This window comes from Littorina saxatilis, linkage group LG14 (genome assembly GCF_037325665.1).
Source record: "Littorina saxatilis isolate snail1 linkage group LG14, US_GU_Lsax_2.0, whole genome shotgun sequence".
Lineage (NCBI taxonomy): Eukaryota > Metazoa > Mollusca > Gastropoda > Littorinimorpha > Littorinidae > Littorina > Littorina saxatilis.
The window spans coordinates 5,259,487-5,285,085 of record NC_090258.1 but is presented as its reverse complement, the minus strand read 5'-3'; the positions used below and the strand labels follow the sequence as shown (position 1 = coordinate 5,285,085).

Genomic DNA, 25,599 nt, shown 5'->3' with positions numbered 1-25,599 from the left:
TACACACACACACACACACACACACCAAAACTGAACACAGACAACACGTACACAACGCACACACTGACGAATGCACACACACGCACACACTCTCTATAACTGCACGCACACTCTCCGTCTCTCTCTTCAAAACACACACAAACACTGATGTACACACACACACATACACATGACACGCGCGAGAGATAAGTCCAAAAAGGGAAGACGTCACGATGCATTGACGTCAATAGTCAGGTCGTCATTTCCCGATTTTGACCTTAACCCCTCAAAAAATACCTCGGAGAATGTTTTGACTGTTTTGAACTCTGTGATGTCTGTAGATTACAGATCCGACGGATGACACTCTGTCATCCTTGGGCATTTTGATGTATTCAAGATGGCGGACAAGATGGATTCCAGACTGCAAAATAGTCGAAACTGCATGCTATAAACTAGCAGAACTCTGAACTGTATTTATTTATGTTTTCCGGGAGATAAAACGGGAGTTAATATGCATAACAACAGTTACATGATTAGCAGACACTATAACCCGAATGGCTGGTCTGTTGAGGGACCGTTAAAACTGGTTAACGGAGCAGGATGATATAGTTAGTTTTAGCAATATATTTTTTCAGTTACAGCTAATGGTTTAAGCTTATATGTGTTGTGGGCTTTGATTACTGTTGCACTTTGCTTGACCTTCATCGCATTTCAAGGTCATATGAATGTCAAATGTTCATTCAAATGATAAAGGATTATACTATTTTTGAAGATAAAATGACGAAATGTCTTCTTAAAACTTGCCATGAATAAAAACGTTCACCAACACTGAAGGTCACACGTTTTCAAGGTCAAACAATTTCAAGGTCATATATTTTAATGTCTGCAAAACCATCACTTAGCACGTGCATCACTACAAAGATCACTGTCAAGAAGACGAAGCTGAGATTGTATGGCCATGTAACAAGAACAGGCGGGCTCTCCAAGACCATCTTACAGGGTATGGTGCGCGGAAAAAGAAGATAGAGAAGACAAATGAACAGAGGGACAGATATCATTACAGAGTGGATTGGGAAATGTTTTGCAACTTCCCAAAAATTGCTCACAGCCGCCAGAGGTGGAGACAGCTTATGAAGCGCTCGTCGTTGAAGTGACCCTACCATCCTGGTGGGTTCCAGAATCAATGAGTGACTTGGTCGGTGAGCAAGCAGATAACAACTTAATCCTGGAAAAGTGGCTGTAATACCCAGAATAACTTAAAGTTATCTTGTGCTCTTTTTAAAAAAAAGATCTAGTCAGGTGAGGAATGTCAATACATCAGACGAAAGGCCTTGTAAGGTGTCACAGCGCCAAGCGATTGACACCATATACACAGTGTTGTGTCAGTTAGTGACGCCCCGAGGAGGTGTATTGGGCGTCATGTCAAGAGGCTAAACCTGATGTACCATGTCTCATATACAAAAGACCTCTATCTCATAACGTAAAGGTCATGGCGACGAACCAGGGATACTGGTTAGTATGCACTTTACCTCGCCGATGACCACACAGGATGATGTGTAGTTTACCACTCCAGATGACCAGGCGGGATGACCACGCTGGTTTACCACACAAGATGACATGGTCATGCAGTGAGTTTCCAGTTTGAGGGCAGCCACCATCGATCCTTTTTTCAATTGCCGAAATGGTAGCGGATGACTATGCCTGATGACCAATAAATGACCACGCCCGATGATTACGCAGGATGTCATGTAGATTACCAGTACGGGTGACCGGTGAGAATTGCCAGTGCGGATGACCAGTGTGGATGACCTGTGCAGATGACCATGAAGGATGACCAGTGCAGATGACCAGTGCGGATTACCGGTGCGGATGTCCAGTGCAGATGATCATGAAACATGACCAGTGCGGATGACGAGTGCGGATGATCAGTGCGGATGACCAGTGCAGATTATCATGGACGATGACTAGTGCAGATGACCAGTACAGATGATCATGAAGGATGACCTGTGCGGATGACCAGTGCAGATGATCATGAAGGATGAATAGTGCGGATGACCGATGCGGATGATCACAAAAGGATGACCAGTGCGGATGACCGCAAATGATGACCAGTGTGGATGGCCGATCCAGATGACCAGTGCTGGTGACCGGTGAAGGTGACTGTTGCACATACCCAGTGCGGATGACTACGATGGATGACCAGTGCGGATTTGTGCAATTTCCAAGGAGTAGACATCGACATAAGATGGCACACGCACATTGACCGACTGCGCAACCACAGCATGCTGTTGCACATGGTAAATTTCTCCACAGCCACACTTCAAAATTAGCATGACTTCAGTTGGTGTAGGTTCTACTCCAGGCGGTTTTCTGCCCATCCTACAACCACCCAGAGTCAACCGGATCAAGATTTGGAAGATCCCCGTAGAATTGCAATACAGCCCTTTTCAGATGGACGTTCAGCAATGGGCTGATGTGGGCGGTAGTTTTTGATTTATGTGGACTGGTGCTTGAAGGTTCTAGCTAGCCAGGTTTCATATCTCTCACGTGATATGTTGTTTGAGATTTTGCACCTGTAGCACTCGCTTACAAACTGCGACATTTGCTGAAAGACTTCACCGATTTTCACGCATGGATCTTCTGCAGAGAAATCAAGCACTCCTACGAACACACTGGTTAATGAACAGCTGTCACCAGATGGCATACGCTTCCATCTAAAATAGCTCTATAGTCTGGTAAACAATCAAATCGGAGAAAACTAGTCTCTCACGATGTTCTTTGATCATCGCCCGCCATTTTGTAAGATCAATTTACAAGTTTTATCTTCGACAGTGAAACCTGTGCTTTGGAACACCATACGCACTAATCACAAGTCCACGAATAACACAGGTTTCACATCTTCTCAGCCTGGATGTAATTCCATACACACTCATGTGCAAAGTGTTTCCATTTAGCAGAATGAAACACGTCAAATGCCTTTGTTTTTTGTCTTGGAAGAGGAGCTCAAGTACGGACACGGACAACACTACAGGCCATACTGTACGTGTCGTCATATTACTCATTACGTTTTCCCGACGTCATGAAGTTATGACGCCATTCTAGCCCTTTTTTCTATGGAATGCCTTTTGTGTCTAAACAAAAAAAATCAACATTTGCTAATTTTCCTATAATTAATTTTGTCTCAATTTGCCCAAGGATTTAAAGATGTCATCCTGCGGATTTGTAAACTTCAGGAGTTAAACTACCCAAAACCATTAAAACATTTTCCGAGGTATTTTTCAAGGGGTTATTGCCCTGCCGTAAGGACTACAAAGGTCTACTTGCCCTACTCGAAATTTATACCCGCATACACTACAGCGACATTTGGTGGCGTTTGATCAAACATTCAATATGTAGAGAACACCCACCGCAATCAACTCAGTATGTCCCCAAAGTTTGGTAAGTTTCTGTCCCCAACTGTAGCCACAGTTTGACATTCAAAAAATCCTTCTTTATTATGTGTTATTGGGAATAAAAATTCTCAACGACGAAAGTCATCTCAGTATATGTTCGAAAAAAATCGCTGGGATTACAAAGAAACACTGTTCTGCGCTTTAACTTGGACAAAAAGTTAATGACATCACTTACCACTGTTCAGCTTCTCCCAATTCGCTTTGTTGACATCGCAATTGAAAAAACTGTTGTCCTCAAACATGAAACCGAGTCGATAGCCGCCATGTTTTCTCGCTACGCCAGCACACGCAAGCAACGTTGGAGGCTGCTAGCGTAATCTCGCCAATTCCTAGCGTCACTCGCGGCGAGAGTACCTATGCAACGGCACCTCTCGCCCCACTCGCCATTTCTCGCCTTGGCTAGCCTGTAAGCAACACGCGTCTGAGCTAGCTCTATAATTTCGTATATTTTGAGAACTGGAAAACAAAGTGACCAAAAATTGCGGTTGAAGTTTTCAAAATCAAACTACCGACAACTTTATCACACTGCCAAATGAAATACACCATTCGATTCAGCTCGAATTTTTCTTTAAACAAGCAAAAAATGAAGTCAGTCCGACATGTGTCCTCCGAGCAAGACGCCCAAAACGAGGCTCGAATAGCTTTGCCTGCAGTTTTGAAAATGGCGCCCGGTGGCTCAAGCCGCGATTACCGACTCAACAAATTCGACCCAAGCATTCTTTTCGTCCGGCACATCGATTCAAGATGTTCTGTTCGGTAAGTTTAGACATATTAAAGTATTGATTGAATGTTTTTAATGGCGGATGTACGAAATGACAGAAGGTATTTTGTACTGAATTTGACGAAGTGGTTCGACTTCGATGGCCTGTCTGTGTTTCAAGCGGAAGGGTTGTGTTACGAACCGCTTTCGTTTTTTTCTCTAACCCAATAGAATCTAATGACGAAAATAATCATTGACAATGTATCTAAAGATATAAAAAAAAAAACTATTTCTGGTGCATCTACGAAATGAAAACATTGCATATTGTTCAAAAAGTGATTTTATTCTGGTCACGTAACTTCTTCTTTTCTTGCACCAGCTGAGTGGAAACCAAAAGTAGAATTCACCAGCTGACTCTGAGAACGTTTTGCGGACTCGCAATGTTTCGCACATGTATGTCGACTTATTTCGTGTGAGAAAACAGATATTACAGATATATTTTTTATAAAATACTGGTAGCTGCTTTTTCATTTATTGAAAATGAAATAACTGACTTTTCTTCTTTGAGTTTGAATGGTGTTTTTCTTTCTGCAGAAGTAGTGTTTGATGTTATTGTTATAACTTACTTTTTGTTCTTTTCTCCAGATGACACACATGCACCAACAACTTGCTAACTATTTTCTTGCCTCTGGCCGTGGCAGACCTCCAAATCCACCGGGGCTGACAAACAAGGTTTTGCTGCAGTTACAGAGGCAAAGTGGCAAGCCCTCTTCAGTGGTAAGTACTCGGTTGATCACAACTCTTTTTTGTCTTATAGATATGCTTATGTATTTATAAACAGGCTAGCAATCCTTTGCGTCTTTTCTTTATCCACTAAAATTAATTACAAAATAATAATAGACATTGATAATTTGTATTTATTTCTTTGGCTGTCCCTTTTACTATACTGCAGCATAGTTCATGCACTGGTATATTATCTTTTGGAACACAGACTGATATTGACTTTTTTTCAGGTCCACTCCTGGTTTGAGAAGCTCTTCCCAGAAGTTACCTTTCCTGTGGATCGGATTGGTGGTGTCATTGATCGCACGGAGAAGCAATTCAAGGAGCACCTCAGTGGGGAGACAGGAACAACAGCATTTCTTCAGGTTGTCAGAGATCTTGATTCAGAGATGAGATTCCCAAATTTTGACATAAGAGGGTAAAGGAAGTTTGGGGTCCAGGGGCAACGCCCCTTGTGGGAGTCAGGGGGCTGAAGCTGATGCGTTTTTAGCATTTACATAACAAAAAATTGCTCAGAAATGAGTCTTAGCAGCAGAATATTTTGATTAGAACTTTGGGCATTGTTCATGCATTTCTAGAATGAATCTCACAAATAAACAACAACAGTCACTGAAAATAACATCACACTCACAGACTGACAAACACAAGTGTGCACACAAGGACAAATATGTGGTCAAATGGTCTTTCAACACGCTCTTGCCTCTCTATTTGTAGCCCAGTACTTTATTACACCACGTGCATTGTGCCTTCCCCGAACATTCAACTTTTGAACCGAATCTCCGAGACGGATGGACAGTTTTTGTCCCTTCACTTCGGTAGTTATAATTTCGTCTTTCCACGCCCAAACCCATTTGTTCTTTAGCCCTTTATCAATCTCAGAAGCTAAAGCATGTTCTGTTTCTGCCAACAATCGCATTGACGACGCCATCTTGCTAAAGTGGCTAAAGTCAACAACTAAATCAGCCCATTTAGGAACTTCCGCGATGAAGACACTGATGATGAGGAGAAACTTGTTCCCAAATGGACAGTTCGTACACGGGTCTAAAGTTCATTTCGTAGATTTTTGGTTTTGAGCTTGGCGGAGATTTTTTTGTCGGAGGTATTGTCGGTCCGGACAATCAAAAACCGGTCTAGTCTTTTGGGAGATTCAGTCATTGGCAGGTCAGATTTTTGATAATCAACCTCTACCCCCCCCCCCCCCCCTTTTTTTTTCTCAAGGGATCTGGACGATTTAGGAAAACGGTCCTGGGGATCAACTTTTGAGCAGAATTCCTGTTGATTTTGTTTCTGATGCACTCAGCCACCTTGGGGAGAACTTCTTGGAGAGTGCATACACTACTTGGTAGGTATGCAACATATTATGTACTGGTTAGCCTGTAATGTACTGTCTTGATTTCATTTTCGAAATATAGTTTTTCATAATAACTATATCGCTGATATTCAGTACCAAACTTTTTTTTATTTAGCTCTACACTTTTACTTTTAGGGTGTATTGCAATTAACTTTGGAAAAAAGGTTAAGCAGCTGTTTATGTTTAAACAAAAAATTACTCACGAGACCTTTAGCTAAACCCATGTGACATTGGTAAAAAAACCAGCATGAGCGATTGCTAGTGCTGGCGATCTTGTATTTCGGCAACAAATTGTGAACTCTGATGAACTTGTTCGTCCTGATCGCAGGATACAGCTTGCTCTATTTAATCTGAATTTATGCCAAATGAGCTTTTATTAAATAATTTGAATTTAAACCAATTGTTTGTTTTACATTTGAGAATATGCGTCTGCATGTGTTGAACTGCTTCTGTCTCTAGTCAATTTAGAATGTATGTAGCACAATGGCCTGTCAGTGCGAAAGGATTTGCATGCACCCACAAGCTGGTTGCAGCATTTTTCTGGGAGGGTTTAGGTATATTTTAACTGGGACTTTAAACCATCTAAACAATGTTCAGGGTTTGGTAAAGCATTTCCTCCTGCATAACTGCAGTAAGTTATCACTCATCACTAGGTTGCAGCTCACTTGCTGTGAAATTTGAAGGTCGTTGCTTGATGATTTCATGGACATCGCAGTAAACCGTGACAACTGCACAGGTAGCTGCAGCTGGCTCAAGGAAAGCTTGTACGTGGTAAGAATTTGGAGGACAGGCCAGGGATATCCCGGCTCACCCTGGTCGTTGCTAGCTATAGCTGTGACATGGTCGCGGATATATAGCTGTGACTACCACATATAGGTCCGGGTAATCGCGGCTAGCTGCGAGGTAATCGCGGCTAGCTGCGACTACATCACAGCTAGCTGCGACTAGATCACAGCTAGCTGCGACTAGATCACGGCAAGCCGCAGCATGATCCCAGGAACATCGCGGCTAGCTGTGACCTGGTCGCGGCTAGCTGTGACCTGGTCGCAGCTAGCTGTGACCTGGTCGCAGCTAGCTGTGACCTGGTCGCGGCTAGCTGTGACCTGGTCGCGGCAAGCTCACAGTAAGGGGTTCAGGACATCGCGGCTAGCTGTTGCTAGGTCGCGGCAAGCTCGCAGGGAACATCGCAGCTAGCCGCGACCTCATCACATCAAGCTCGCGGGTGGGATCTCCATATAAGGATATATAACTACATCGCAGCTAGCTGCGACTTAGTCGCAGCAAACTTAATTTGCATGGTAAATTACGGCCTCGCAGCGACCTCGCAGCGAGGCTCGCTGCGACCTCGCTGCGAGGCTCGCCACAGGGCCTTTTTTTCTGTAAGGGCTGTCAGCAGTTTCTCTCTGACTTCTTGCGACTGGATACCACAGACGATTCTGTCTCTGACCATTTCTTCGGGTTTATCGTACCCGCAGTCTTTGACTAGGTTTCGTAGGTCAGTTATATATGACTCTAGAGGTTCTCCTTGCTGCTGCTTCCTCTCTTGGAACATGTATCTGGTGAACAGATTGTTTTTCTTTGGGGCAGTGTACTTTTCGAACTGAGCACACAGGTGTGTCATGCTCTGGCTGTGCTCCTCTGACATTCCCCATGAGTTAAAGATGTCTCTGCCCTTTTCTCCTGCCCAGATGAGGAGGTAGGCACACTTCTCAGAGTCAGTTGCCTTTTTTAGGGGGCCAGCAAACATCAGGTCCGCATGCTGCCTGAATTTCTTCCATTCAGCATGCAGGTCTTTCTTTGCCCAGTCAATCTGAGGATGGTTCTGCGTTGCAGACATTGTTTTATACACAAATATGGGTCGATTAGGTAAGAAAAGTCTCTGTACTTAGCTCTGACACCATGTAATGTTTGATGGTGTGTGTGTTATGAAGGATTCGCTCGGATTGTGGACTCAGGAGACAGAGGTAAAATACATGTGTGTTTATTCAGCCATCTTAGTTAGGGAAGAGGGGGAACCACTCTTCTGGTTATAGTACATGTAAAGTAGGTGGTTATCTCCCATGTACAGATATTTGGTATTGGACATAAAACATAGATTATGTTTTAGCAGAATGTTACATGCATGTGAAGAAAATTGGTGGTAAAATTTAATAGATTTCAACCCCAAAATCGAATTCTTCGAAAACGTGTACTGAGTGGTTACGTCCCTTGAGTAAGAAGGAAACATTTTAGGATGAATCAAATTTCTAAGTCGGTTAAATAAAACAAATTGGTTGGACAAATTTGGCCCCATGAATGTAAGGCAAGGTCGCTCATCAGTACTATCGAAGGGTGTTTTTTTGTTCAGTGTAGAGTTTATACTAGATCAACGAGGCCGAGAAGCGAAATATCAACACGGCGAAAGATGAAAACGTCACACCGGGTCCGAGTACGAAATTAATTCGTAAAAAAATCGCAGTTCTTGAGTCTTTGGGTGCAAGTCAATGAAACTTGGTAGTTCTTCTAACGGATAGCTGCCTGAGGTATGACTAAAAGCCCCAGGGGCTCCATGCACCTGGATTTGACAAGTTCAGTACCTTTAAATTATTATTCTTGTCATTTTTCGTGCATGTTGTAAATAGAGATATCGCGGCAGTTATTTGCATGGCATGACGGTGTAAACATGCACTGCGGTTCCGTGAAACATGTTTGCAAATAAAGGCAAATTTGAATGGCAATTTTTACGTTTTTGCAACGCATGAATGGTAATTCAAGCGTAGAATGATATAAAATCATTATTTTTTCTATTTTTGACAACACTGGTGGAATGACCTAGCGGTTAAGACATCGGCCCCGACATTTCGAGGCCCCGAGGCCTTGAGTTCGAATCTCTGCCAAGTCGTTTATTTTCAGTTCTGCTCAAACCGGATGTTACCACTGCAAAATTCAAGCGTTGACTGAAGCTCTCGAGGTCATACACGCCGTATAGATGGGGTTTCGGGTAGCGTTTGCTATACAGAATTCTGTACATGATTTTCAGCCCTATCTTTCAAACTCGTAGCCCCGGATAGTCATAAATAGACGACAGCTTGAAGGGATCTATATATATATATACGACTTGTGTCTGTGTGTCTGTGTGTGTGTCTGTGTGTGAGTTCGCGATGCACGGCCAAAGTTCTCGATGGATCTGCTTCAAATTTGGTGGGCATATTCAGGTAGACCCGGGACAGGACACAACCTGGTCGATATTTCAACACGTGCTCTCAGCGCGCAGCGCTGAACCGATTTTGGTTCCACCTCAGCTACCCGGGCCCCCATACCGACACACCAAAGCCGCTACACCACATCACAACGCCAAAGTTCTCGGTGGATCTTTTTCAAATTTGGACACCGTATTCAGCTACACCCCGGACACAATATCATCGATGAGATATTTCAACACGTGCTCTCAGCGCGCAGCGCTGAACCGATTTTGGTTTTTGTGTTCATTTCACCATTATAAGTAACTCTTCCTTATCTTCTCCAGGTTTTCAGCGTTTACCTCCCTTCCTTCGTATGGTGCACTATAGTATGAGTGGGGCATCTTCGGATATTCCCGGCGTTCTGTTACTATTTTTAGAAGGTCAGCAGTGTCCAGAACGTAAATTGGACCCGTAAATTATCCTCGCTGTAAAAGTGCAAAGGTCGAATCAATTTATAGCCACGCGAAAAATACACTGTCATCTATCTCTCTATATATACGGCTTCTCTGTGTTTGTGTGTGTGTGTGTGTGTGTGTGTGTGTCTCTCTCTATGTGGGCAACACCTGGGGATTGTTCAGTTCTGTTTGTGATGTGGTCTGGCGGCTTTTGTGTAATTGTATGTATTGGCCTTCCTTTGAGAAGCCATAACAGTTCAAAAGGGCTTAGAGATAAGCTCTAAATTGCTCAATCCTGTTTGAGTGGAGTTCGCCTCCAAAGGTGATTAACACGGTTACATTCGTCGACAAGGATGGGACTCGATATGGTCAGGAATGGCATTATGGCCACTGAATTATTTTCGTGTTGTTCCCATTCCACGAATCTGGGAGGGACCTAAGCTTGGCGGGTCCTTTGTTCGGACCCGGCGAAGCCGGCGTACGGCTCTAAGTACTTCTTCCCGGCGAAGCCGGCTACCCGGCGAAGCGGGTATTCATTCTAGTAATAGAAATATGTACCGTAATCCAAACTGTGAGGATACTCTTTTAAAAGGCCTCATTGTGCCACTTTACGCCATAGTGCAACTAAACCCACAACATTGAGGGAAATTCAAAGGGATGTTATAAATCTAAAATTGTTTTGGCTAGTGTAGTGTACAATTGCAGGGAAAAGCAAATTGTCGAGATGTAATCCATATTGCAGTACTTTCGACCACAAAACGTAACTCTACTTTCTCCTTGAGGCATACATGTTTATAGTTTGTAACATAGATGCATTGCAGGGAAAAGCAAATTGTCGAGATGACTGTATTCCATAATGCAGTATTTCCGACCACAAAACGTAACTCTTATAAGGCATACATACTTTTAGTTTGTAACGTGGATGCATTGCATGGGAAAAGCATATTGTCGAGATGTAATCCATATTGCAGTACTTTCGACCACAAAACGTAACTCTACTTTCCCTTATAAAGGCATACATACTTATAGTTTTTAACGTAGCTACATTGACGATCGAGTATCTATGCATACTGTTTTATGTGACTGTTGATCGATGTAGATGCAATTTAGCAAACCAAAACTTGTATTTAATATAGCAAGATACCTGCGTATGTAAAAATGTTTTTGGTAACGAACCGCGGAGAAGGCGTTAGGCACTGAACGGAGCGTACACCTTCTCTCGGCGTACTCTCTGTCGGTGTGACCTGTCTGTTTTCATCTTTATCATTATCATCATTTACCTGTAGATTTTTTTCGTTTTTTTTTTTAATTTCAGGGTTGTTTGTTTATTTGTGTGTTGATGGTCGTCCAAGTTCTCGTACTTTTCTGTTTAAAAAAAAAAGATTGTTAAATACTCGTTTTACTATCATGATGAAGTGATCTTTCTCTCTCTCTGCCTCTCTCTCTGCCTCTCTCTCTCTCTCTCTCTCTCTCTCTCTCTCTCTCTCTCAATTAATTCTACACAAAAACACCCTAGGCATAACCATTTTGTTTTAAACACAGCAAAGTTTTCGCCTCGTACGTACAGACCCATCTGATGAAGCACAGTTGGTTTTTGATTGGAAACTGTCAGTAATAAAGACACGAGTAAACGATCGACGCTTGTGTGTGTGTGTGTGTGTGTGTGTGTGTGTGTGTGTGTGTATGTGGTTGTGTGTGTTTGTGTGTGTGTGTGTCTGTGTGTGTGCGTGCGTATGTGTGTATGTGTGTGTGTATGTACGTTTGTGTGAGTGGGTGTGTGTGGTTGTGTGTATGTGCGTGCGAATATGCGTGCGTGCGTGCGTGAGCGCGCGCGTGCGTGTTGTATCCAGACGCGTCCTCACCAACATCTCTGAAGCCACATGAAGACTTTCTGGGGAGTACGGTTACCTACGACCCCCTCCCAAAACACTTCACTCAACTGTCCCGTTCTGATACCGTCCGGGGGCTGCAACAAATTCCCAGTTGGGTTGCAACCGGTACAGTCGGCCATCCACCAACCAGACTGATGACGTTCTGCGCAGTTTCCCGTGACGTCATCATCGTTGTCTACGTCATAGGTGCTGAAAGGCTTGCCTCTGAGATTGGTCAGACAGTCTCCCAGTGGCTTCTCGAAGTAAGAAGTGATGTTGAAGGTGAAAGTGAAGCCGAGGGTTTGGTCGGACACGACGAAGTGGGTGTAAAACTGATGGTTGTAGTCGGAGGCGTCCAGGAAGACGTATTCAATGAACAGCGAGTAGCATCGAGCGTTGGTCAGCTCGGACCAGTACTTGAGACCTAGCCAGTGGTCACTGCTGACATCACCGAAGCCGTTCCTAGGGGGGAAAAGACGTTTACTAAAAAAAAGGGTTAAAAAATGAAGTTGTCAGACTACTGTCAATAACAAAAGTCCATTTATATCTATTATGATATATAGCCCTTCAAGCTCTGACTTTGTCTTTCATTGAATACATTGCTCTGTCTCTGCCCCCCCCCCTCTCTGTCTCTCTCTGTTTGTCTCTCTCTCTCTCTCTCTCTCTCTCTCTCTCTATATATATATATATATATATGAGCCAATGTCAAAAGGTGCTGTCTGACAGCTTCGAAAATCAAAGTACACCCAAAGTAAAATGACTGGTGTTTTGAGTTGCTTAACACATTCAGTATATAGTTTCTAAAGGAGAAAAGGGAAAATCTTTCACAACGGCTGTGTTATTTGGCCGTTAAGTTGAGGCTTGACGAGTGTCTCTTGTGGCATGTAAGGACATAAACCTGATTTTTTCCATTTTTTTCTAGAACTTTCATTTCTACTGAGCTCGCATATGAGTATTGGGGTGTAGATTAAATATAATCAAGGTAAAAGCGCATAAAATGTGTATGTTAGCAACATGAATTCATTTATTGCTATCACAGTCACAAACGGTATGTGCTCCATACAAAAGTTCTTTAATTTGAGGTTTTCTCAGATATTGTTGAAGTCAAAGCTTTGAAACTTCACATACTTGTATGATTGTATGACCTCCAGACATGGTGAGAGAGTAGTTGACCTTCGTCACATTTCAAGGTCACGGCGGGGTCGTATTGGGTCAGAAAGTGATAAATTGGTATTTTCTCGAAAAGTTTTAAAGCAACAGCTTTTAAACGTCACACACTTCTTTGTTGAGATAATATCCAATCCTGATGCTCAATTTGGTTTACTCTTGTGAAATAGCAAGGTCATAGCAGGTCTGTCTTAATGAGGAGAAAAAAAATGTATCATTGTTTTTTTATGTTTTTGGGGCTACATCTTTGAAACTTCACAAATTTCCAGAGTTTGATAGCCTACACACATGATATAAATATGGGTGACCTTTGTCAAATGTCAAGGTCACGGTGGGGTTGTCTTCGGGTCAAAAAGGGAATAATTTGGAATTTTCTCAAAATGCTTTGTAGCGAAAGCGTTTAAACTTCCCATACTTCTATGTTTTAATGATATCCAAATATGATGCGAGTTTGGTTCTCCCTTGTCAAATATCAAGGTCATAGCAGGCCGTCTAAGGTGAACAAAAAGTAAAAAGTATCATTGTTTTGAATGTTTTGAGGGCTACATCTTTGAAACTTCCACATTTCCAGGGTTTGATGTCCCCCATAGATGATACAAATATGGAAGACCTGCGTCACATTTCAAGGTCACAGTGGGGTCATGAAATATATTCCCAGGACAAGAAAACGCCCTGGCATGACGAAAGACTAGTTGACTCTGGTCAAATGTTAAAGACACAGTAAGCCTCCCGTAAACCATCACAGATACTGTCGGGCTTTTACACACAGTACAAACACCCTTTCATTTAAACACTCACCGCTTGAGACCATCCTAGGTGCCCTCCGTAAAGAGCGAGCAATTTTCAAAGAATTTATTTTTGCGTGGTTTGAGCCATCGTGAACCGTGTGATCCAGTTTCCCTTTTTCACAATGTAGTCGTCAGTTAGTAATTTGAATGCGACTCGATGTGAGCTTATCTGACTATGCACGAAACAAACGGCTGTGGTTCACAAGAACTCTAGCGATGGCTTTTGACTGTTTAGAGGAATCGGCGATAGGCATAAACCGTCGTCTGCTGCGAGAACCACGACCTTGTGTGACCCTGCTTCCGGGCTTTTTTTTTCAAACTTTAAAAACTTCGAATTGTACTGATCTTGTCTTGATGAAAAAAGAATTCTTTTATGATTTAAGAATGTTTGTGTAACAAGCTGTCAATTTATTATTTAGATTTTAAATGTTAGGTCTAGCGCCAAAACGCACCACGGTCCGATTGTCTCTGAGACAATCCGCAAAATTAATTCTGTAAAAATTGCTCGCTCTTTACGTAGGGCACCTGGGATGTTCCCGTTTAGTGAGCGTTCACATGGAAGGGTGTTTGTACTGTGTGTAAAAGCCTGACAGTATCTGTGGTGGTTTACGGGAGGCTTACTGTGCCTTTAAGGTTTGTAATGTTGGAGTCTTTTTTTTTATTTCTTTTTTTTTATTTGTTGCCAAGCACATCATTGTGGGGCTTTTAATGAATAACATGCATCCGTCCACTCACAATATATTTTCTTTCATCCTTCAACATTTACCACTCAAAAAGTCTATAGTATTAAAATTCATGAAACAAATGAAAGGCATCTACGGATGTATAGATACATAATTGACCACACTCATTTGGAATACATTCTGACAATTCATTATAAAGACATCTTTAGAGAGACAGAGAGAGAGAGAGAGGAGAGAGAGAGAGAGAGAGATAGAGGGAAAGAGAGAGAGAGAAAAAGGGGGGGGGGGGGTCAGGGGGGTAATGATGGTGGAGGTAACATTTACAATTGTTTTTATTACAAAAAGTTACTAAATATTTGTCTTGGAACTTTTTAATCAAAAATAAATATTTCTGATCTGCAGTTGCCTTTCGAAGATAACAAAAAGAGGCATTGAAGCCTTGGTTTTCTTATAAATACTTGTGCACATTTTAGCAACCAAAATTATACAGTTTAATTCTTTCAACAGAGCTGCATGCATTTTTCGATTTTTAACTCCAAACTTGATTTCATGCACAGTTAACTTTATCTGTTTATCCAACTGTACCCAAATATAAAATTCAATTTGTTTCCAAAACTCAAGCACCACTGGGCCAAAGAAAAAAAAGTGTTCTATATAGTCAATGCTATTACTACAGTGTGAACAAATATTGTCTTCCACAACTTTCATTTTACATAACATAACATTTGTGGGGTAAATATTGTGAAGTAATTTCCATTGTAATACTCGTAGCCTTGTCTCTTTAACCGATTCAAAACTCATCAGCCAATCTTTCTTGTCAATTTTATAATTAAATTTCCTCCTCCAAAATCCAATTGCACACGGTTCAACAAGTTTCATGCTTACTAATTCTTTTCTAAACTGTTGTGCGTTGTGTACTTTCTTACCACGATAAGAGGGGATATCCATCAAATCAATTTCTTCCTTTCCGTGCATCATCTTATTAATAACATTTACAACAACAGCACGAACCATGTTATATTTCAAAATTCTCTGTGGGGATTTTCATAAAACATCACAAATGAACTGATAGGAAACAAACTCTTTTCTATGTAAAACATCATATACGCTAACAAGACCCTTTCTTGTCCAATCTTCAAAATACAGTACATTTCCATCATAAACAAAATATTGGTTATTCCATAAAAGCGGATTAAATAAGTTATCGCAGACAAGTGCTGGTTTAGCTTGTCAACTTTCAACATTGGGTTGGTGCATGTCTCACAGAGGCACTGCAGAAAAGTCCGACTGGTAGACAGCAGGATGTGTTTTGGGCGCCTCCGTGCAAAAGGGGTCAGAGATATTTTGTACAACGGATTTTCAGATTTGAACTTTTCAAGCAAGTCCTCCACTTTCTTGGTCAGAACTTTCTTCTGGATCATTGACACTTTTGACACTGTACGCTTTCCAGGCACATCGATTGATTCCCTGTCGTAGAATTTCTCCACTTTTGTGTCTGTCGGACGTTTACGCACGTACAGTTGCTTGAGAGTTCTGCAACTGTCTTGATGTACTGCTTGTCGCTTGAGTAACGTTTTAATGAAATTTTGTTTCTGAAGAGACTCTTTGTCCCGCTTCCTGGAAATGGCATTAAATGCCATTTTTACTGACTTCAAAAAGCTCACTGGTCTTGCGAGATTCGTCAGATTGTCTTTTTCTTGTTTTCTGTGGTATCTGTCCATTCTTATTTTGTTCAATTCCCTCTTCTGTTTATCTGTCATGGAAGATCTTCTTTTGCACTGCCGAATCTTAGCATTTTCTTTGGTTTTCTTCTTCTGCCTGTCTGCAGGTGTCTCCGCTTTACGAATTATGTTTTTAATAGCCGTTTTTTTCCTTTTTGCTGCAGTTAGCGGAGAGCTGTTTTTCTTTTTTTCTTTCTTCGCACGAGCCCTGGGACACACACACACACACACACACACACACACACACACACACACACACACACACACACACACACACACACACACACACACACACACACACACACACACACCGCACATTATGAGTTGTAATGTTGAGTATCGGTATCCTCATATTTGTAGTTCTTTAATTGTCCATGCAATGATAATCTCGGCGTGAAACGGCAGGTCTGCAGCAAACGGTTTAAACTGAAAATTATTAACCCGGAGACGGGTTTTAGCGCAAAACATTGGGTAGTTTTTTTCCCGGTTTATTTCTTTAAAAAGAATTTTACATAAACACATTCCTAAACCTACCAAAATCTGACACATTTTGCGCGCTTGAATGCATGCGTGTATCGGTGCGTGCGTGTGTGTGCGTGCTTGCTTGTGTGTGTGAGTGCTTGCATGCGTGTGTGCATGGGTGCGTGCGTGCGTGCGTGCGTGCGTGCGTGCGTGCGTGCGTTCGTGCGTGCGTGCGTGCGTGCGTGTGTGTGTGTGTGTGTGTGAGTGTCCTCGTTACAGTCTGTACACTGAAAGGTAATCAAATTCGCATACTCAATTTTTAATTCGACTCTGGATTAGATGGAGACTTGACAGAAGATTCTACAGATTTGTAAATTACCTGCTCAACTGTTTACGATGTCTTGCTTTCTCGCGATCCATTATGCTCTCCGCTCGTCGGTCCGGTGTTCCCTCCAAGCCTTGCTCAATACGTTCTGTCTATCCAGGTAGGCAGCATACTCCTGGTCGGTTTTTTTTCATCCTTTTCTTGTATTCCGAGCATCGCTGGGCACCGGACTGTGTTTTTTGGGCCGCGGTTTTAACACTAGCGCGCCGTGCGCGAAGTTCAGAAAACGGCCTAGATGATTGGGAATTCTGGCCCATTATTATTTCTTCCTGGTCATCTCAAGAGAGTGATGAAGAACAAGCATTTGTCGATAATTAAAGCACGTAATCAATCTTCTAAAACAGTGGTTTTAATTACATAAATTTTGTTTGGATGGACAAATGACGTCGTGTGTCTAGTGTGACCTGTGACGACAAATTGTTCTGTCACACAATAATGACAATTCCTTTTTATTTCTTCTTTTCAAAAACTGTGATTATGAAGCAGTCATTTGATTTGCTTCTGACTGCTAGCCAAAAAAAAGAAAGAAATTAAAAATTTTGTGGAAAAAAAAGGAAATTTGCTAAAAAAGTGTCTAGTGTGACATTGTGACGACAAAGCTTAAATTAGCCAGAAATGGTACCAAACTTCAAAATATAGTGGTTATTTTCATTGTTTTTCCTTTTCACCGACAGTTTTTGTTCAAAACTGGTTCTTTTGTGTATCTAGTTGAACAACAACATTTTTTGGAAGCTTTTTTAAAGTTTGAGTTTTTGTGACGCAAAGAGTCACGCTAGACACGCAATTTTCAAACTTTAATAATTTCTTTAAAAAACGGACAAATGGGAAGAAAAACACACAGAACTATGTATTGGGGTTCATGCAATCATTTGGTTTAAATCCAACTGCCCAGAAAAAAAGATTATTAGCATTTTTTCTAAAACTATCGAGAGTACTCAAACACCTTGTCAAAATACGTCCCTAAAAAGCACTAATTTGCGTAATGAATGAGGAGCAGAATTTTAACTGTTTATAGTTAGTCTTTGGTTTTTCTCTGCGATCATCTTTATTCATTAATCTCTCAGAAAAACCAAAAGTTCCATCTGAGTGTACATTCAGTAAATAGTTACAGAACTTATAAAATACCTAGCGTACCCACAGCACCTTTTGACATTGGCTCATATATATAAAACATCAGAAATAGTGAAAGAAACAATTGAAAGTCAGCAGAGACTTTCTTCCGAGATTTGTTAAAATCTCTTAGCAGAGAAAGAGAGAAAAATAAGTATCCCTTCACAGACAGCCTATTGGGAGCATCAGACCCTCCTCAAGGGGGACCGAGATTTACAGAGCAAAGTCCCTTTGTGGGGGACGTATCGCAAGGTAATCTAGTCCTGAGGAGGACCATTGTATTTGTACCTAGACCAGACACGTGTTTCGACACTATTGTGTCTCATCAGTGGTCAGGTGGTACTGATGGCGAGAGTTGTCAACCCATGGTATCCAACTAAGAAGCAAACCATTCTCTGAATGGTAGCTTCTGTTGGCATGGGAGACTACCCTCATCTGACAACCCCAAGAGGATATCTGTGAAGGGAAACACTTTGATTTAAGGCCAAAGTGTAGAATATATATTTATTAAGAAAGAATTTAGAAATTTAGACAAGTTTTAACCAAGAAATTAGGTTAAAACAAGGGAAATTTGAAAAAGCCTAAAGGGAGGTAACTCTGTACCAGCCTGCAGATCCAGAAATGGATACGCGAACAAATTAGATCTAATTTTGAAAAGGTTAAACAGGAAAAGCGGTCAACTTTTCACTGCTGTTCAACACAGGACTTGGTAAAGAAGAAGTTTTCTGCTTTATTCAATTGGATCGCTTTTTTTTTTATATATATATAAAACATCAGAAATTGTGAAAGAAACAATTGAAAGTCAGCAGAGACTTTCTTCCAAGAATATATATATGTATATCCCTCTCTCTCTCTTTCTCTCTCTGCCTATGATACAGGTAACTCGGCCTTGCATAGCTATATCGGATGGAGGGACGTTTGAAAAAAGAAAAAAAAAACCTCCAAACAAACGACAAATTACAACCAACCATGGTAACTGTAATAATTATTTTTACGTTTGATAACATTTTAACAACATTTCTAATTTCCTGTAAAAAAAATCTTCCCATAAAAACGTGTAACTATTAGGCAAACTGCGAACAGCAACGACACAATAAAAGCATCAGAAATCAATCAACACACACACACACGCACACGCACACGCACAAGAAAATGAGCAAATGCATGAACATACACGGGCAGAGAGCTCACAGAGTCTGACAGACAAATAGATAGATAATCAATCAATCAATCAATCAATATGAGGCTTATATCGCGCCACCCAGTCCACTCGGCCACCCAGTCCACTCGGCCACCCAGACCACTCGGCCACCCAGTCCACTCGGCCACCCAGTCCACTCGGCCACCCAGTCCACTCGGCCACCCAGTCCACTCGGCCACCCAGACCACTCGGCCACCCAGTCCACTCGGCCACCCAGTCCACTCGGCCACCCAGTCCACTCGGCCACCCAGACCACTCGGCCACCCAGTCCACTCGGCCACCCAGACCACTCGGCCACCCAGTCCACTCGGTCACCCTGACCACTCGGCCACCCTGACCACTCGGCCACCCTGACCACTCGGCCACCCAGTCCACTCGGCCACCCAGACCACTCGGCCACCCAGTCCACTCGGCCACCCAGTCCACTCGGCCACCCAGTCCACTCGGCCACCCAGTCCACTCGGCCACCCAGTCCACTCGGCCATCCAGACCACTCAGCCACCCAGTCCACTCGGCCACCCAGTCCACTCGGCCACCCAGTCCACTCGGCCACCCAGTCCACTCGGCCACCCAGTCCACTCGGCCACCCAGACCACTCGGCCACCCAGTCCACTCGGCCACCCAGTCCACTCGGCCACCCAGACCACTCGGCCACCCAGTCCACTCGGCCACCCCGTCCACTCGGCCACCCAGTCCACTCGGCCACCCTGACCACCCGGCCACCCAGACCACCCGGCCACCCAGACCACCCGGCCACCCAGACCACCCGGCCACCCAGACCACTCGGCCACCCAGTCCACCCGGCCACCCAGTCCACCCGGCCACCCAGTCCACCCGGCCACCCAGTCCACCCGGCCACCCAGTCCACCCGGCCACCCAGTCCACTCGGCCACCCAGACCACTCGGCCACCCAGTCCACCCGGCCACCCAGTCCCCAGATAATAGGGTTATTCTCCAGAGCGGTGTGACAGTGGAAACCATGGCACGAAGTTGACAATTCTTTACCTAACCGAGACATTTTTACCATACAAATTGATTTCTTTGATAAGAACTGGTTCCATATATATATCCATGGCCTGCAGATAGAGAATTAGAAATACTTGCACATTTGTTTTGTCTGCGTTGAGTAAATGACAAGGGTTTTAAAGTACGTCAACTTCGTAACAGGGAAACCAAACTGTCACTTGGATTTGAACACTAACAATTATAAAAAAAAATTATAAAAAGATATATATATATATATATATACTATGTTTTTTGTTGCATGTTTGTACCAATATGCCACTGGAGTATTAATGAAACAAGTAAAAAGAATAAATTTTAGTTGCCATTTCATATACGTTATCATTCTGATAATCATCGCTCCACGGCAATCGCCAGTTGTCTCTCTGACCGGACGCTCAAGTCCTACGCGAATCTATCAAAACAAGAATACAGAGTTATCTCCCATATGTTGTTGGCGAGCAGTGTTCGCGAGACGAAAATGATTGCAGATTGGCCGACTTCGACAGTGATCTCCGTTCTGTTCTTCACAGTTATGATAAAGACATCGTTCTAAGGTCAAAACAAGTCGAAATTTTGGGACTGTTGCCGGAAGGAGACCGTAGTATATGGTTGCATCACTGTCAAAAACATCGTCTGCTCCAGCGAGCGCCGAAACCAAACGGTTGATTATCACGTGACATTTATGCCATATTTAGATTTGTTTGCACAGTAAATACAGCCGCGAAAAATAGCTCGCTTGAAACTGTCTTACATATCAATTCCTTTGTAATTTAAAAATTACTCAACACCATGAAAAATCATTATCGACGATCGCGAATCTGCTTACATCCATAACACTTTACGAAAAGATCTAAATATGTAAAAAATCGATTTCCTCGCCAGACAAGGAAAACCAAGGCATCCTGTCAGGGATAGAATGAGCCAAACTTATTTTGACCTGAGGTCAGGATGATACTTACACAAATGCCCGCGACGGGACAAGGGTGAGACAGTACAGAAGTGGACTGGGGCCGAAAGCCCGAACACAATAGTACATAGTTCTGGAAAATAACCCAGTAAGAAAGAAAAATCTTGGCTTTATATCGTGGTCAATAGTGTATATATATATATATATATATATATATATATATATATATATATATATATATATATATATATATAAAACTCACGAGTAGTCGCTCCAGTTCCGGTAGAAATGGAAGGAACGCATTGTCCGCACAGCCAGGTAGGTTCGTTTCCACGTCATGCCGCACTGCATCTGGATGGCGTCTTTGTCAGGTGAGTACCGTACCCAGTACACGCCGTCTGGGTACCCGGCCTCCGCCCAGTCCTGGCAGTCTGTCAAATCCCCTCATCAATTAATCTATCTTATCCATTTATTAATCAAACAATCCATCCATCCATCCATCCCACACAGACACACACACACAGGCACGTACGCACGAACACACACACACGGCACACACACACACACGGCACACACACACACACACACGCAGTCACATTCGCAGATCTGGGCTGAGATGCACGAACCAAAAGTGGGCGCCACCCAAACGGGAGAGAGCCGTAAAGCGCGGGGTTTGATTCGTTGAAATTAAAACAAATCCTAATTTCAACCAATCCAACCCTGGTAACTTTCACGTGCACCTCTGCCCTGGGAACGACCCTTCAATCCAGAGTCACAATGTCAACATCAACACTGTTGGTGCAAGAGATACAAGCATAATAAAACCGCCTCAGTTCCGTCTGATTTTAAAAGAAATAAACTATTGAAGAAAACAAACGTCTTCCCCATCCCCTCCAACAACAACAACAACAACAACAACAACAACAACAAACAACAAACAACAACAACAAACAACAAACAACAAACAACAACAACAAACAACAAACAACAATCAACAAACAACTTTAAGATACGACTGAATTTCCGGATCACGCCAACGAATATAATCCCATTATGAAACCCATTTATGGTTTGTTTTGACTTCAGTTACACAATCGTGTCGCATTTCGACACACGGGAACGCGAACTAAATCTTCGATGGAAAGGACTGGGTGGCCGAGTGGTAACGCACTTGCGCTCGGAAGCGAGAGGTTGCGAGTTCGACCCTGGGTCAGGGCGTTAGCAATTTTCTCCCCCCTTTCCTAACCTAGGTGGTGGGTTCAAGTGCTAGTCTTTCGGATGAGACGAAAAACCGAGGTCCCTTCGTGTACACTACATTGGGGTGTGCACGTTAAAGATCCCACGATTGACAAAAGGGTCTTTCCTGGCAAAATTGTATAGGCATAGATAAAAATGTCCACCAAATTACCCGTGTGACTTGGAATAATAGGCCGTGAAAAGTAGGATATGCGCCGAAATGGCTGCGATCTGCTGGCCGATGTGAATGCGTGATGTATTGTGTAAATAAATTCCATGTCACACGGCATAAATAAATCCCTGCGCCTTGAATATGTGCGCGATATAAATTGCATAAATTGCATAAAAAAATAAAAATAAATCCCTGCGCTTAGAACTGTACCCACGGAATACGCGCGATATAAGCCTCATATTGATTGATTGATTGATTGATTGATCTTTGAATTCGAAATAAATTTGTATCGGATCCTGTCATGTCCACGTTGTGGACTGGGTGGCCGAGTGGTAACGCACTTGCGCTCGGAAGCGAGAGGTTGCGAGTTCGACCCTGGATCAGGGCGTCAGCAATTTTCTCCCCCTTTCCTAACCTGAGGGCCCCAAAGGGAGGGTATCATCACGATCACGGGAAGGGAAATTTTAGCTTTCACGATTACAGTTACCTTGATTTTTGTTTTCACGATCACGAACACCTTGACGAATAGAGGATCATAGAGTGATACAGCTGTGAAAATTGTACGTTGAAAATAAAATGCTTTGCAATAATGCCCATCACGATCACAAAAACAAATGACGATCACGATCACGAGACTTGATTTTTTTGTCATCACGGATCACGGGCAAAGTCCCATCACGATCACAGAAATGGAAATTTCGGCAATCACGGTCACAGAAAGGTCAAAAATCGCCAATCACGATCACGATTTTAAACCCTTTGGGGCCCTCTAACCTAGGTGGTGGGTTCAAGTGCTAGTCTTTCGGATGAGACGAAAAACCGAGGTCCCTTCGTGTACACTACATTGGGGTGTGCACGTTAAAGATCCCACGATTGACAAAAGGGTCTTTCCTGGCAAAATTGTATAGGCATAGATAAAAATGTCCACCATTGAAATAATAGGCCGTGAAAAGTAGGATATGCGCCGAAATGGCTGCGATCTGCTGGCCGATGTGAATGCGTGATGTATTGTGTAAAAAAATTCCATCTCACACGGCATAGATAAATCCCTGCGCCTTGAATTTGTGCGCAATATAAATTGCATAAAAAAATAAAAAAATAAAAAATAAATCCCTGCGCTTAGAACTGTACCCACGGAATACGCGCGATATAAGCCTCATATTGATTGATTGATTGATTGAGTTGATATGATGGTCTAACTAGTGTCGTAGTCATTCGAGATTGAACTCCACTCCGCATTAGCTGTTGCCTTCGGCCAGGCTTTTATTAACGGAAGTGTCGCTAGACTCTCTCACATAAGTCATAACCTAATGTCCCCATCGCCCGTCCGGCGGTACTACACACGGAAGTCATCGTGGGGCCGTGCGGACCCATGCTTCTTGTTTCCTTCTTTGAGAAACATGGGTCCGCACGGCCCCACGATGTTTGTAGTCTAAATATTACCCTTTTTTGTTTAATTACTTCTCGCTGAAATGTTAGGACATAAGAGCTTTTTTGATGCCTGAGGCATTCTTAAAAGCTCATTAAAAAATTCTAACTAGTTTAAGAGATATTTGCAATTAAACAACCTTCTGGGTTCACACGGACCCACGACCACCGTCGAAGGTCAATACCAAAACCTATCGATATCACATATCAGTGCACACAACTACGTACAGCCTTAATTTGACGAACCTTTTCATACGACTGGAGAGACCCAGCAGGTTCAGTGTTGGTGCAGTTGTCCCAAACTGAAGCATCGCACAGTCCACACATCTCTTGGCTAAAATCTTCCAGGAATCCTTCGCATTCTTGCCCTTTTTCACACAGGAGGGCACATTGATTCCGACTTGCTTTCAGTGAAGCGTCACAGTTGGATTGTGCCACGACCCGATTTAGGCATTTTGTCTGCTTTACAAACAACTCTCCTGAGCTGGTCGCGAAAGCAGAGATTGCATTGAAACCAATTTGAGCTAAAATCAGCAGGAAAAGTGCCAGCGTAGATGGCGCCATTACTACTTGTTGTCCCCTAAAATGTTAACCCAAAAAGGCTCAGAGCGGAGACATTGTTGGAGACAAAATGAAAATGGAAGACTTGTGTGAGTTTTCTTCTCTTCGTGTTTCTTTCGCTTTTTAATTTTATTTTCTTCGATTAAAAACAATCTTTTTCTCTGGAGCAAAGAAACCGATTTTGTTTTTAATCGTGTTTTGTCCGCTCTTGTTTCGTCTTGTTTTTATTTAGTTCTTAATTCTATTTTTTTTTTATCCAAAGCGGAAAGTAATTCAGTGATAACTGGAATAGAGCCGTGATTTTGTCCCCATTTCAATACGCCTGCACACTTTCAACAGAGCGGACACCACTAACAAATGTTTGGATCAGGAGGTAAATTTATCAAGACAGTCCAAGGGCATGCAGGTCCAGGCCTGGGAATGGTACACCTTTCGTCATAAATACGACGATGTCCTTTTCTAATTGTGTAAGAAAAGAGCCTCCGTGTGCCTTTAACAATACTTAAAACGCAAAATGTTCCCGTCAGTACTCGCAAACCACTTTTATACTCATTCCCAGGCCTGAGGTCAATCGATACACTGCGGCCGTTGGCTAAAAACCATGGCCAACAAATCTCAATGCAACTCTACAGAAAGCGCGAACATAAAAGCAACACTTTGTGTGCAAGAAAATCATCAAAGACATCTACGTCAGAACTTTTCTTTGACGCACTACTTTGGTGCCTTGTTTTAATCAATCTTAATACAAAAAGACAACAACAAAAAAAGCACTGTACTCACGTTGGAAATAATCAAGATATCTAAACGGTGATGTTTTTTTTTCTTTTTTTTTTCTTTTTATAATCAATAACGCCTTGTCATTTTAATAGACCGCCAGGAAACCATAGTTCGTTTTGTTTAAAGGAAGGGATGCAGGATTGCTGCTTTGGTCCACGAACGACAACTCGTCATAGGCTGACAGTTCACACAAGAGACAAGCTTATCAAAGGGCACACTAAAAACTGCAAAGTTCAAAGCAAAT

At 42.6% G+C, this 25,599-nt stretch overlaps 3 protein-coding genes across 3 annotated transcripts in view; 1 reads left to right on the top strand and 2 right to left on the bottom strand.

Moving 5' to 3' along the window:
• The window catches only part of LOC138946978 (uncharacterized), a 271,906-nt gene that overhangs the window by 151,493 nt on the left and 94,814 nt on the right, over positions 1 to 25,599 (bottom strand). The gene's annotated exons all lie outside the window — the stretch shown is intronic.
• Positions 3,867 to 6,181, top strand: LOC138946981 (uncharacterized). The gene is made up of 3 exons (XM_070318405.1): positions 3,867 to 4,187; positions 4,777 to 4,908; positions 5,145 to 6,181. The coding sequence occupies exons 1-3, from the start codon at positions 4,176 to 4,178 to the stop codon at positions 5,334 to 5,336; spliced, it is 336 nt and encodes a 111-aa protein (XP_070174506.1). The 5' UTR covers positions 3,867 to 4,175; the 3' UTR covers positions 5,337 to 6,181.
• LOC138946725 (angiopoietin-related protein 1-like) lies at positions 11,710 to 24,328 on the bottom strand. Its single transcript, XM_070318128.1, has 3 exons — positions 24,274 to 24,328; positions 21,444 to 21,612; positions 11,710 to 12,214 (listed from the first exon to the last, which is right to left on the bottom strand). Exons 1-3 carry the CDS (start codon positions 24,326 to 24,328, stop codon positions 11,740 to 11,742), a joined length of 699 nt encoding a protein of 232 aa, XP_070174229.1. The 3' UTR covers positions 11,710 to 11,739.

Bases quoted from the DNA above. Each gene is read 5' to 3' on its own strand.
- LOC138946725 (XM_070318128.1), bottom strand. From the start codon at position 24,328: ATGCTTCAGTTTGGGACAACTGCACCAACACTGAACCTGCTGGGTCTC. The intron at 21,613-24,273 runs GTATGAAAAGGT...GGGATTTGACAG, and splicing joins CCTGCTGGGTCTCTCCAGTC to ACTGCCAGGACTGGGCGGAG. The intron at 12,215-21,443 runs GTGAGTTTTATA...TTTCCCCCCTAG, and splicing joins CGGAACTGGAGCGACTACTC to GAACGGCTTCGGTGATGTCA.
- LOC138946981 (XM_070318405.1), top strand. The intron at 4,909-5,144 runs GTAAGTACTCGG...ACTTTTTTTCAG, and splicing joins GTGGCAAGCCCTCTTCAGTG to GTCCACTCCTGGTTTGAGAA.